Below are 13,419 nucleotides of genomic sequence, written 5' to 3'. Positions count from 1 at the left end.
ACAAATGCGTAACATGGTGGAGGGTATAAAACATTCGGTCCGGCCGAACTTGCGCTTGTACACTTGTTTTACTTGTTAAAATTAAATTTGGACGTACTTTTAAAAATGGATCTACTTTTGTGCAATATTTGAAATAGTATAAAATAGAATTAATAAACAACATGAAAATTTTTTTAGCTGTATTACATGTGGAACTGTGGAACAGGAGCAAACCCCCTAACTGTATTACATACTTGGTTTAATTTTGAGGGAATTTCATATATAACCCAATTTATTAGATTTTTTAAGACTATTTCCTCACCATAAACCCATAAATACTTACTTTTTGTGGACGCTTCCCCAGCAAGACTGTGCCCAGCATCTGCAATAAATCATAAAGAAAATCCAATTACTTACATAGGACGAAAATAGAAAATAGTATAATTAAATTTATAATACATGTAACTTAATAATTTAATAAAATTCACAAAATGATATTCATAATGCATGCTCTTTAAAAGCATTCAAAAAAAAATTTGTATAGTATAGTTTTAAGCGCAAAAAAAATATAAATGAGCAACTGTAGAATATGTGTGTGTGTGTGTGTGTTGTGCTATTGCCGCTGCCGATGTGGCTGTTTGCGCTCTCTGTTGCTGTGACTGCGTATTATCATTGTTTATCGCAGATTGTTGCTGTTGCTGTTGTTATTGTTATTTTAATTAATTATCATGAAAATGTTTTCGCTTATTAACAATCAAATCAAAAGCAAAAGCACACACTCATACATACATTCACAAATGCTTGTATGTATGTACATATCTGCATTGTACTATGTAAATGTACGATAATACACACACTTATTAACATTTGTGTGAATAATGGAAATTAATTTATTGTAAGATATATTTTTGCATTATTCATAATATGCCTATATTAAGGTGGGTCGAAATGCGAATGATAGAATGAAGAGTCTTTAGAAAATATTTAGATATGAGGAGATCTTCTTGTATGCGGTTATAGTTAAGAAATATGTATATGAACAAGTATAGTTTTAGCCTGGGTTGCGTTGCATTGTGGGATAGATAGAACTGGTAAAAAATGGGCCGTCTGAGAACAAGTAGATATATCTCTTTCATTGCAATTTTCTAAAAACGAAAATTTTTATTGAAACATTTGTAAGAAAACAAGTAAAAAGGCGTTATATGTTAACGGGTATATATGTTAACCACCTTCCATCAAAAATCGGTGAAAATATCATACCTTATACTCATATAACTCATACCGATCTGAACTATATAGGACACGATGTCGAAAAGCCGAACATAAGTCACTGTGTCAAATTTCAGTGAAATCGGATTATAAATGCGCTTTTATTGGGCCGAGACTTTAAATCGAGGTATCGGTCTACATGGCAGCTATATCCAAATCTGGACCGATTTGGGCCAAGTTGCATAAACATGCCGAAAAGCCTAACACAAAACACTGTCCCAAATTTCGGCTAAATCGGACAATAAATGCCTCTTTTATGGGCCCTAAGCCTTCAATCGAGGTCTATATGGCAGCTATATTCAAATCTGGACCGATCTGAGCAAAATTGAAAAAGGACGTCGAAGAGCCTAACCAAACTCACTGTGTCAAATTTCAGCGACATCGGACAATAAATGCGTCTTTTATGGCCCCAAAACCTAAAACCTAGATATCGGTCTATATGGCAGCTATATCCAAATCTGGACCGATCTGTTCGATATTGCAGAAGTATGTCAAGGGGCTTAACTTAACTCACTGTTCCAAATTTCGGCGACATCAGACAATAAATGAGCATTTTATGGGCCCAAAACCATAAATCAAGAAATCGGTCTATATGGCAGCTATATCTAAATCTGAACCGATCTGGACCAAATTGAAGAAATATGTCAAAGGGCCTAACACAACTCACTGTCCCAAATTTCAGCAAAATCGGATAATGAATGTGGCTTTTATGGGTCTTACACCATAAATCGGAGGATCGATCTATATGGCAGCTATATCCAAATCTGGACCGATTTGAGCCAAATTAACGAAGGATGTCGATGAGCCTTATACAATTCACTGTCCCGAATTTCATCAAAATCGGATAATAAATGTGGCTTTTATGGGCCTAAGACCCTTAACCGGAGGATTGGTCTATATGGCAGCTATATCCAAATCTGGACCGATCTGGGCCAATTTAACGAAGAAAGTCGAAGGGCCTGAGACAACTCACTGTACCAATTTTTAGCGAAATCGGATAATAAATGTGGCTTTTATGGGCCTAAGACCCTAATTCTGAGGATCGGTCTATATGGCAGCTATATCCAAATCTGGACCGATCTGAGCCAAATTGATGAAGGATGTCGAAGGGCCTAACACAACTCACTACTCCAAATTTAAACTAAATTGGATAATAAATGTGGCTTTTATGGGCCTAAGACCCTAAATCGGCGGATCATGGATTCTGCTAAAAATTTATACAAAATACCAAACTTGTGTCAAACCAACAAAAATTAAAGCATCTAGGAACCGAATATGGAAAACCTAGTGACCGGTTGGAACTCATAACAAAACACTATGTGCAAAATTGTAGCTAAATTGGAAACAAATTGCGGGTTGTAAGGGCTCAAGAATTCAAGTCGGAAGAACGGTTTATATGGGAGCTATATCAGATTATAGACCGATTTGGACCGTACATGACATTGTTATTGGAAGTCATAACAAAACACTATGTGCAAAATTGTAGCTAAATTTAACAAAAATTTCGGATTGTAAGGGCTCAAGAAGTCATATCGGGAGATCGGTTTATATGGGAGCTATATCAGGTTATAGACCGATTTGGACCGTACTTGACACAGTTGTTGGAAGTCATAAGGGAACGCTATGTGCCAAATTTTAGCCAAATCGGACGTGGTTTCCATGGGCTCAAGAAGTCAAATCGGAGATCGGTTTATGGGGGGAACTATGCCAAATTATGGACCGATTTGAACCGTACTTGTTGAAGTTCATAACAAAACCCCACAAGCAAAATTTCTACCAAATCGGATGACATTTGCGGCTTCCAGGGGCTCAAGAAATCAAATCGGGAGATCAATTTATATGGGAGCTATATCAGGTTATAGACCGATTAGAACCGCACTTGGCACAGTTGTTGTAAGTCGTAACGGAACACTACATACAAAATTTCAGCCAAATCGAATGAAAAATGAAAGTCAAATCGGGAGATCGGCTTATATGGGAGCAGCACACAATCTGGAACATTGAGTTCCGATCTGTGTGGTGTTCATTGTTGTCATTAGAAGCTTAGCTGCGAGCTACTGGGCGCGTCCACAGGTTGCGGATAGTGGAATGCTCAATCCGGAGTAGCTGTAACTACAGTCGCGGACAATCAGCGGTATCGAGCGGAGAGTCTCAGTGAGAGGTCGGGTGGCACCGAGCCTTATAGGCTCGATATGATAAGGAGAGGTATTGGCGCCTACAAATAAACAATGGCCACCCTATTCCCGCGGCGATCGGTCCTTTGGACTAGAACGAGGATCGCCACCTCCACATGAAAATGTGGTTACAACAACAACAACTGAACCGATATGGCGCATTTCCAATCGCCAACGACCTACATCAATATAAAGTACGCGTTCGGCCACCATCGTTATTTCGACAGACGGACGGACATGGCTAGATTGAATCAGAATGTCGAGACGATCCACAACATACTTAATGGGGTAGCAGATCATTGCTTCGAGGTGTTACAAACGGAATGACTAGGTTAGTATACCCCCATCCTATGGTGGTGGAGTAGCCAGATGAAGGAGAGTTATCGGGAGGAAAGGAGAGAGGAGAAAAGTCTATTCCGCAGAAAGAAAAAGGAAATGGAAAGACTTGAGTGAGAGCGAATTGAGATGTAGAGGAGTCAGAATGAAGTCTGGTAATTCTACCAAAAAATTAAACATCAAACCGTTGGCTTTGAAGAGACCAAGAAAGAAATCTGGTAACTGACACAGATAACATGCTGAGGATATGGAAAGAACATTTTTCCCAACTGCTAGTGTCCCACGTTGGCGGCGAAGAGGATACCGCAGAACCAATCCCTGATGATGGTATAGAATGTTTACCTCCTAGTCAGAATGAGGTCCAAGTAGCAGTGACCCGTCTAAAGAACATCATGACAGCAGGAGCCGACGGGTTGCCCGCTGAACTATGTGAGACCGGAGGCAACAAGCTGATAAGGCGCACATATTTGAGGACATGCTGAGATAATTGGGCCCTATCAATGCGGCTTTAGACCTTGTAAATCCACCTTGGACCAGATATACACACTGCGCCAAATCCCGGAAAAAACTCGAGAAGGACAAATCAACACCTACCATCTCTTTGTTGAATACAAAGCCGCCTTCGACACTCCTTTACGGTCAAAGGTATTTCAAGCCATGTCTGAGTTTGGTATCCCTAGAATCTCTCCGAACCATTTAATACCAAACGTGGTTTCAGACAAGGAGACAGCCTATCATGTGATCTCTTTAATATCCTGCTGGAGAAGATTATACGAGATGCAGAAGTGAATAGATATGGCACACTAATCACAAGAGAGCACATGATACTCACCTATGCCGACGACATCGATGTCAAAGGTCGGTCACCGGACGTAGTAACTGCAGCCATTTGAAAGAATCGAAATAGAGTCAGTGAAAATAGGTCTGGCAGAAAATGGAGATAAGACGAAATGGATGGTTTCAGCTCCCAAAAAGCCTTGCACAACCGAGCGGATAAAGAAAATGGAGAAAGTTGGGAACCACAACTAGTTGTGACAGTCGGTAACTTTATCTACCTCGGCACCGCCGTAACCGAAACGAATGATACCAGTTTTGAGATTAAGCGAAGAATAATACTGGCAAACAGATGCTACTTTGGACTAAGTAAGCAGTTTAGAGACAAGGCCACCTCTCGACAGACGAAGACTACACTTAACAAGACACTGATACTATCCGTGCTGTTATATGGTTCTGAAGCAGGGCTACTTTTGAAAGCAGATGAGGCAGTGCTTGTATATATGGACCAGTTTGCGTTAATGGTGAATATAGGCGACATATGAACCATGAGCTGTATGAGCATCAACATACAACGGCTTCGTTGGCTAGGTTGGCTGTTGTCAGAATGGATGAAGAAGCTCCATCAAAGTAGACTTTTAAAGACAAACACGGTGGTACTCGCAAACCGGCAAGACTAAAAGCCCGATGGAAAGATCAAGTGATGGGAGACACCTCGAAACTTGGTGTCAGAGATTTTAGAATGAGCGCAGAAGATCGAGGCGCCTGGAACGCTATTCTACGTTTGGCTAGTGGAACATATATTCTGTCATATCCAATGGAAGTAAAGTAAAGTATACCTAAATTTGAACCGGTTTTTACCAACATCGAAAGCTTCTGTCCTGTCCCAAAAAGTGACGTGTGCAATATTTCGTGTCGATTGGATTTTAAACACAACCTGTGCCATGATTACATGAAAACAAGCCGGGCATGACTAAATCGATTCAGAAAGTGGTTCTAAGGCTATAGACATGTCAATTATTTGTTCTTCTAAGCGTTACGAAAAAATTCACAAAATTATTATACCCTGTACCACAGAGGTAGTGTAGGGTATAAAGAGACCCACACCCCATATACCTTAAAATCACTTGATCAACAGTTGGCCAATCAATACTTCCACGTTGAAATCAAAGAAAAAGCCATTCCTTTTTTTTTTTCAAATAAATATTTTTAACCTACCATCCATTCCACATTCATACCCATTCATTGTTTCCCTATATATTTTGGTTGGAAATTAGCAGACAATTTGACAGTTTATTTACGCCTCCCTCTCTTCATGGTCTTCGCTACCCTCAAAAGGGGTTTTCAACATCAATTAAATGCCACATTTGCATGTAGGTATGCCCACATCGATGGTGTTCCACATAAAAATATTGCCAACATCTAATAAAAGATGAAATGATGACGATTATCATGACATTGATTAATTGGAAGTTTATTTTTATTTGATTCTCAAGTCTCCTATCTGTTTGACTAACTAAAAATAACAACAACCGCGATGACAACACTTTTTGGCAAATGTTTTTAATGGCGGCCAGATTTATTTGCTGCCGCCTTGCCATTTATGTCTTAAGGGCCATTTTGGGTGTAAATTTATTGGGACAAATGCAAAATGGATTGCATCAAGTGCACATTTCTTAGAAGAAAGCAGGCAGACAGTTAAGATGGATTTTAAGCGAAAAATAATACAACAAGGGTATTAAATAATGTTGGCAAAGACAAGAGGAAATAGGGAAAATCCTTTGGAAAATTTCTGGTGAGCAGAGGTAAAAGGTATAACACGAACCACTATGGGAAAGAAACGAAACAAACTAGCCAAGAAACTAGTAAAAAGGCGTTAAGTTCGGCCGGGCCGAACTTTGGATACCCACCACCTTGGGCATATATGTAAACCAACTTTTATCAAAATCTCGTGAGAATTGCATATCTTATGTCATGTAGCAGTTATAGCGAAATATGTTCCGATTTGGACCAAATATTGGGTTGCCCAAAAAGTAATTGCGGATTTTGTAAAAGAAAGTAAATGCATTTTTAATAGAATGAACTTTAATCAAATATACTTTTTTACACTTTTTTTCTAAAGCAAGCTAAAAGTAACAGCTGATAACTGACAGAAGAAAGAATGCAATTACAGAGTCACAAGCTGTGAAAAACTTTGTCAACGCCGACTATATGAAAAATCCGCAATTACTTTTTGGGCAACCCAAAACTAATAAGCACAAGTCATTGATCTATTGTAAAATATTGGTCTTTTTAGTAGCTATATCTAAAAATAAACCAATCTGAAATGTATAAGACACGGATGTCAAAAAGCCTAACATAAGTCACTGTGTCAAATATCAGAGATATCGGATTATAAATGCGCCTTTTGTGGGGCCAAGACTTTAAATCGAGATATCGGTCTACATGGCAGCTATATGCAAATCTGGACCGATTTGGGCCAAGTTGCAGAAAAATTTCAAAGAGCCTAACACAAAGCACTGTCCCAAATTTTAGAGACATCGGACAATAAATGCGACTTTTATGGCCCCAAAACCTAAAACCGAGAGATCGGTATATATGGCAGCTATATCCACATCTGGACCGATCTGGGCAACATAGAAGAAGGATGTCGAAGAGCCTAACACATCTCACTGTCTCAAATTTCAGCGACATCGGACAATAAAGGCGCCTTTTATGGACCCAAAACCTAAAACCGAGAGATCGGTCTATATGGCAGCTATATCCACATCTGGACCGATCTGTGCCATATTGCAAAAGTATGTCAGGGGGCTTAACTTAACTCACTGTCCTAAATTTCGGTGACATTGGGCAATAAATGCGCCTTTTATGGGCCCAAAATTTAAATCGAAAGATCGGTCTATATGGCAGCTATATCCACATCTGGAATGATCTGGGGAAAATTGAAGAAGGATGTCGAAGGGCCTAGCACAACTCACTGTCCTAAATTTCGGCGACATCGGACAATAAATGCGTCCTTTATGGGCCCAAAACCTTAAATCGAAAGATCGGTCTATATGTCAGCTATATCCAAATCTGAACCGATCAGAGCCAAATTGAAGAATGATGTCGAAGGGCCTTAAATAATTCACTGTCCTAAATCTCAGCAAAATCGGATAATAAATGCGGCTTTTATGGGCCTAAGACCCTAAATCGAAAGATTGGTCTATATGTCAGCTATATCAAAATCTGAACCGATTAGGGCCACATAAACGAAGGATGTCAAAGGGCTTACCAAAACTCACTTTCCCAAATTTCAACAAAATCAGATAATAAATGTGGTTTTTATGGGCCTAAGACCCTAAATCGGAGGATCGGTTTGTAGGGCAGCTATATCCAAATCTGGACCGATTTAGGCCAAATTGACTAAATATATCGAAGGGCCCAACACAAATCACTGTCCTAAATCTCAGCAAAATCGGACAATAAATGCGTCTTTTATGGCCCCAAAACTTAAAACCGAGAGAGCGGTCTATATGGCAGCTATATCCACATTTGGACCGATCTGTGCCATATTGCAGAAGTATGTCAGGGGGCTTAACTTAACTCACTATCCCAAATTTCGGCGATATCGGTCAATAAATGCGCCTTTTATAGGCCCAAAAGCTAAAATCGAAAGATCGGTCTATATGGCAGCTACATCCAAATCTGAGCCGATCAGGGCCAAATTCAAAAAAGATGTCGAAGAGCCTTAGACAACTCACTGTCCCAAATTTCGGCGACATCGGACAATAAATGCGCCTTTTATGGGCCCAAAACCTTAAATCGAAAGATCGGTCTATATGGCAGCTATATCCAAATCTGAACCGATCAGAGCCAAATTGAAGAATGATGTCGAAGAGCCTTAAATAATTCACTGTCCTAAATCTCAGCAAAATCGGATAATAAATGTGGCTTTTATGGGCCTAAGACCCTAAATCGAAAGATCGGTCTATATGTCAGCTATATCCAAATCTGAACCGATCAGGGCCAAATTTACGAAGGATGTCAAAGGGCTTACCAAAACTCACTGTCCCAAATTTCAGCAAAATCAGATAATAAATGTAGCTTTTATGGGCCTAAGACCCGAAATCGGAGATCGGTCTACATGTCAGCTATATCCAAATCTGAACCGATCTGTGCCATATTGTAGAAGTATGTCAAGGGGCTTAACTTAACTCACTGTCCCAAATTTCGGCGACATCGGACAATAAATGGGCCTTTTATGGGCTTAAAACCTTAAATCGAAAGATCGGTCAATATGTTAGCTATATCCAAATCTGAACCGATCAGGGCCAAATTAGCGAAGGATGTCAAAGGGCTTACCAAAACTCACTGTCCTAAATTTCAACAAAATCGGATAATAAATGTGGCTTTTATGGGCCTGAGACCCTAAATCGGCCGATCGGTCTATATGTGGGCTATATCAAGATATAGTCGAATATAGCCCATTTTCGCACTTAACCTGTTTATGGACAAAAAAAGAATCTGTAAAAAATTTCACCACAACATCTCTATTTTTAAAGACTGTAGCGTGATTTTAACAGACAGAAGGACAGAAGGTCGGTCATAGCTAGATCATCTTGGATTTTTACGCTGATCATATATACTCGGTCGGAAATGTATATTTCGATGTGTTGCAAACGGAATGACAAAATGAATACGCCCCCATCTTTCGGTGGTGGGTATAAAAGTTCTACCAAAGAATCAAACATCAAACCAAAGGTTTTTTTTACGGGAACATCCTCTTGCATTGACAACGAAGGAAGTCTGATAATAGTCATCAATAGTGTATTAAAATATGGAAGGAATATTTTCCCACCAGCTACTATCCGGCCGGTGGCGACTACGATGTTACTACAGAACCAATCCCAGCTGATGGTATAGAATATATACCGCCTAGTTAGAAAGGGGTCATCGTAGCAGTTACCTGATTAAAGAACAACCAGGCAGCAAGTGCTGATGGGTTGCCAGCTGAGGTATTTAATTGTTAACTAAGGACTATTGACTGGCATGGGGGTTGCGTTTTCTGTTACGCCATATATCTTCATCAACAGCTTGGTCATATTTATTAAGGTGCTCTACATACCCAACCATTATAGAGTAAGGTGTAGAGCACAATTTTGTTTTAAAACAGGGTTCAATAAGTCCTCTAAAGAATGAAAGCCTTACTTTTCTCCATGCCGTTACAAACTAATCATCAATGGTAAGAATAACAAACAAATCAACTATGCCAAACTCTTTTTGTTGTACTCAATGTACCGGCCCGGCGCTGAGCTCTGGCTCAATGTGACCTAAGCACACAAAGCACTTGCAGTGACATTCACAAAATGTTCAAGTGCACAACAAAAAGAGTTTGGCTATGTTGATGTGTTTGTTGTTCTTACCATTGATGTTTAGTTTGTATCGGAATATTGGAAAGTAAGGCTTTCTTCTCGGAGGCCACCATGGCGCAGAGGCCTATGACGCTGAACGCCTGGGTTCGAATCCCAGCGAGACCAGCAGAAAAATTTTTCAGTGGTGGTTTTCCCCTTCCTAACGCTGGCAACATTTGTGAGGTACTTTGTCATGTAAAACTTCTCTCCAAAGAGGTGTCGCACTGCGGCACGCCGTTCGTACTCGGCTATAATTGAGCTTAAAAACCTGAATCGGACTGCACACATTGATATGTTGATATGTGAGAAGTTTGTCTCTGTTCCTTAGTGGAATCTTCATGGGCAAAATTTGCAATTTGCAAATACTTTCTTCTCTCTTACTGCGCTAAGGGGAGTAAGAGGACACTGTTGTGGATGAAGATACATAGCGTATCAGAAATCGCGATCCACCGAGCCAGTTAAAATGTATTGAAAAGCAGCACACACTTTAATCATTTAAAATGGCATTGCGCCTTTGCCACTTTTTAGTGATTGAACGAATTTAATTTTCTCACACATGTTTGATACTTAAATCCCACATTTTAGTGTGGGATACTTAGTGTATTAACCACAAAAAGTGGTTTGTTTATACATTGCAAAGTCGTTTCGTTTTTTTTTTTTATATAAACAAAATATTATTTTAATTTTTATTTGATTTTGTTTTTGTTCTTTTTCTATACTACAATGTTTTGATTGTACGATTCTTAATCTTCAACGGTCTTTCTATTTTTATACCCACCATCGTAGGATAGGGGGTATATTCATCTAGTCATTCCGTTTGCAACACATCGAAATATCAATTTCCGAACGCACAAAGTATATATATTTCGGATCGTAGTAAAATTCTAAGACGATTTAATGATGTCCGTATGTCTGCCCGTCTATCAGTCTGTCCTTCTGTCCGTCCGTCTATTGTAATCACTCTAGAGCCTTCAAATATTAAGATATTGAGCTGAAATTTGGCACAGATACGTCGTTTTGAAGCACGCTGGTTAAGTTTTTGAACGGACCAAATCGCACCATATTTGGATATAGCTGCTATATAGACCGATTTGACGATAAAGGGTCTGAAGCCTATAAAAGCTTTACTTTTTATCCGATTTCACTGAAATTTACAACCATGGGTTATTTTAAGCCTCCCAATATCCGACCTAAATATGGTTCAGATTGGACTATATTTAGATATAGCAACTATATAGACCGATCTTCCCATTAAGGGTCTGAAGTCCATAAAAGCTTTATATATTATTAGATTTCGCTGAAATTTGAAACAGTGAGTAGTTTTAGACCTTCCAATGTAGGACCCAAATATGGATTAGATCGGTTCATATTTAGATATAGCTGCCATATAAACCGATCACCCGATAAAGGGTCTGAAGCCCATAAAAGCTTTATTTTTCATCCGATTTGACTGAAATTTGAAACAGTGAGAAGTTTAAGACTTCCCGACAACTGACCCAAATATGGTTCAGATCGGACTTTATTTAGATATAGCTGCCATATAGACCGATCTCCCGATAAAGGGTCTGAAGACCATAAAAGCTATATTTTTTATCCGATTTCACTGAAATTTGCAACAGTGGGTTATTGTAAGCCTCCCGATATCCGACCTTAATATGGTACAGATCGGACTACATTTAGATATAGCTGCTATATAGACCGATCTCCCGATTAAGGGTCTGAAGTCCATAAAAGCTTTATTTATTACCCGATTTCGCTGAAATTTTAAACAGTTAGTAGGTTTAGACCTCCCACCGTAGGACCCAAATATGGTACAGATCGGACTAGATTTAGATATATCTGTCATATAGACCGATCTGCCGATAAGGGGTCTGAAGCCCATAAAAGTTTTATTTATTACCCGATTTCGCTGAAATTTGAAACAGTGGGTTATTTTAAGCCTCCCAACATTCGATCCAAATATGGTAGAGATCGGTTTATATTTAGATATAATTGTCATATAGACCGATCTCCCGATAAAGGGTCTAAAGGCCATAAAAGCTTTATTTTCTTATCCGATTTCGCTGAAATTTGGAATAGTGCGCAGTTTTAAGCCTCCCAACATCCGATTAAAATATGGTTCAGATCGGACTAAATTTAGATATAGCTGTCATATAGACCGATCTGCCGATAATGGGTCTGAAGCCCATAAAAGCTTTATTTATTACCCGATTTCGCTGAAATTTGGAATAGTGCGCAGTTTTAAGCCTCCCAACATCCGACCGAAATATGGTACAGATCGGACTATATTTAGATATAGCTGTCATATAGACCGATCTGCCGATAATGGATCTGAAGCCCATAAAAGCTTTATTTTTCATCCGATTTGACTGAAATTTGAAACAGTGAGTAGTTTAAGGCTTCCCGACAACTGACCCAGATATGGTTCAGATCGGACTATATTTAGATATAGCTACTATATAGACCGGTCTTCTGATTAAGGGTCTGAAGCCCACAAAAGCTTTATTTATTACCCGATTTCGCTGAAATTTTAAACAGTGGGTTACTTTATGCCTCCCGATATCTGACCTAAATATGGATTAGATCGGTTCATATTTAGATATAGCTGCCATATAGACCGATCTGCCGATAAAGGGTCTGAAGACCATAAAAGCTTTATTTTTTATCCGATTTCACTGAAATTTGCAACAATGGGTTATTTTAAGCCTCCCAATATCCGACTTAAATATGGTTCAGATCGGACTACATTTAGATAAAGCTGTCATATAGACCGATCTGCCGATAATGGGTCTGAAGCCCATAAAAGCTTTATTTATTACCCGATTTCGCTGAAATTTGAAACAGTGAGTTATTTTTAGCCTCACGATATCCGACCTTAATATGGTTCAGATCGGTTTATAATTGGATATATCTGCCAAAAAAAAAAAAACAATATTTTGTTCTACAAAATTGAATAGTGACACAAATATTAGACCACTCAATGTCCTTGTCCGAATTTGGTGGCTTAAGTTACCCATATATACCCGAGGTGGTGGGTATCCAAAGTTCGGTCCGGCAGCACTTAATGCCATTTTACTTGTTTGTACCTTAATTTTGTTTGAAAATCGGCAGAATTTCTCACATGATGTACATTAATTTGTTCTAATCGATCTCAGTCAATTCAATGCCTCTGAGGATGATGATGATGTTGTGGATGATGATTACAATGATGACGATGATAGTTTGCTATTTCGCCAGTTTGCAATTGAATTAAATTTAGGTTTTTAAACAACATGATTCCGCCAGCAGCAACAGATGGTTTTAATTACTTTCTGGCATATGGCTGATGTTGGTTATGGCAAAAAATTCTTTATTAGAAAGTCGAATGAGAAAAGTGGCTATTAGAATAGTTAATAATTTGATGCTCACTGAGCAAATACGAGTATTTTAATAATCTGAAAATGTATAAAATTTCAAACGAAATTATTGCTCCTAATTTCAATAGGTTGAGTGAA

The 13,419-nt window shown here is 38.9% G+C and overlaps 1 protein-coding gene across 4 annotated transcripts in view; it reads right to left on the bottom strand.

Moving 5' to 3' along the window:
• The window catches only part of LOC106094995 (calcium-binding protein E63-1), a 272,836-nt gene that overhangs the window by 207,185 nt on the left and 52,232 nt on the right, over window positions 1–13,419 (bottom strand). For all 4 annotated transcript variants that reach the window (XM_059360592.1, XM_059360590.1, XM_059360593.1 and 1 more), the window contains exon 2: window positions 323–361. In XM_059360592.1, coding sequence (XP_059216575.1) covers window positions 323–361 — 39 coding nt within the window. The remainder of the gene's footprint in view (window positions 1–322; window positions 362–13,419) is intronic.

Source organism: Stomoxys calcitrans, chromosome 1 (assembly GCF_963082655.1).
Source record: "Stomoxys calcitrans chromosome 1, idStoCalc2.1, whole genome shotgun sequence".
NCBI lineage: Eukaryota > Metazoa > Arthropoda > Insecta > Diptera > Muscidae > Stomoxys > Stomoxys calcitrans.
Note: the sequence above shows the minus strand (reverse complement) of the source record. Positions and strands in the feature narration are given on the sequence as shown.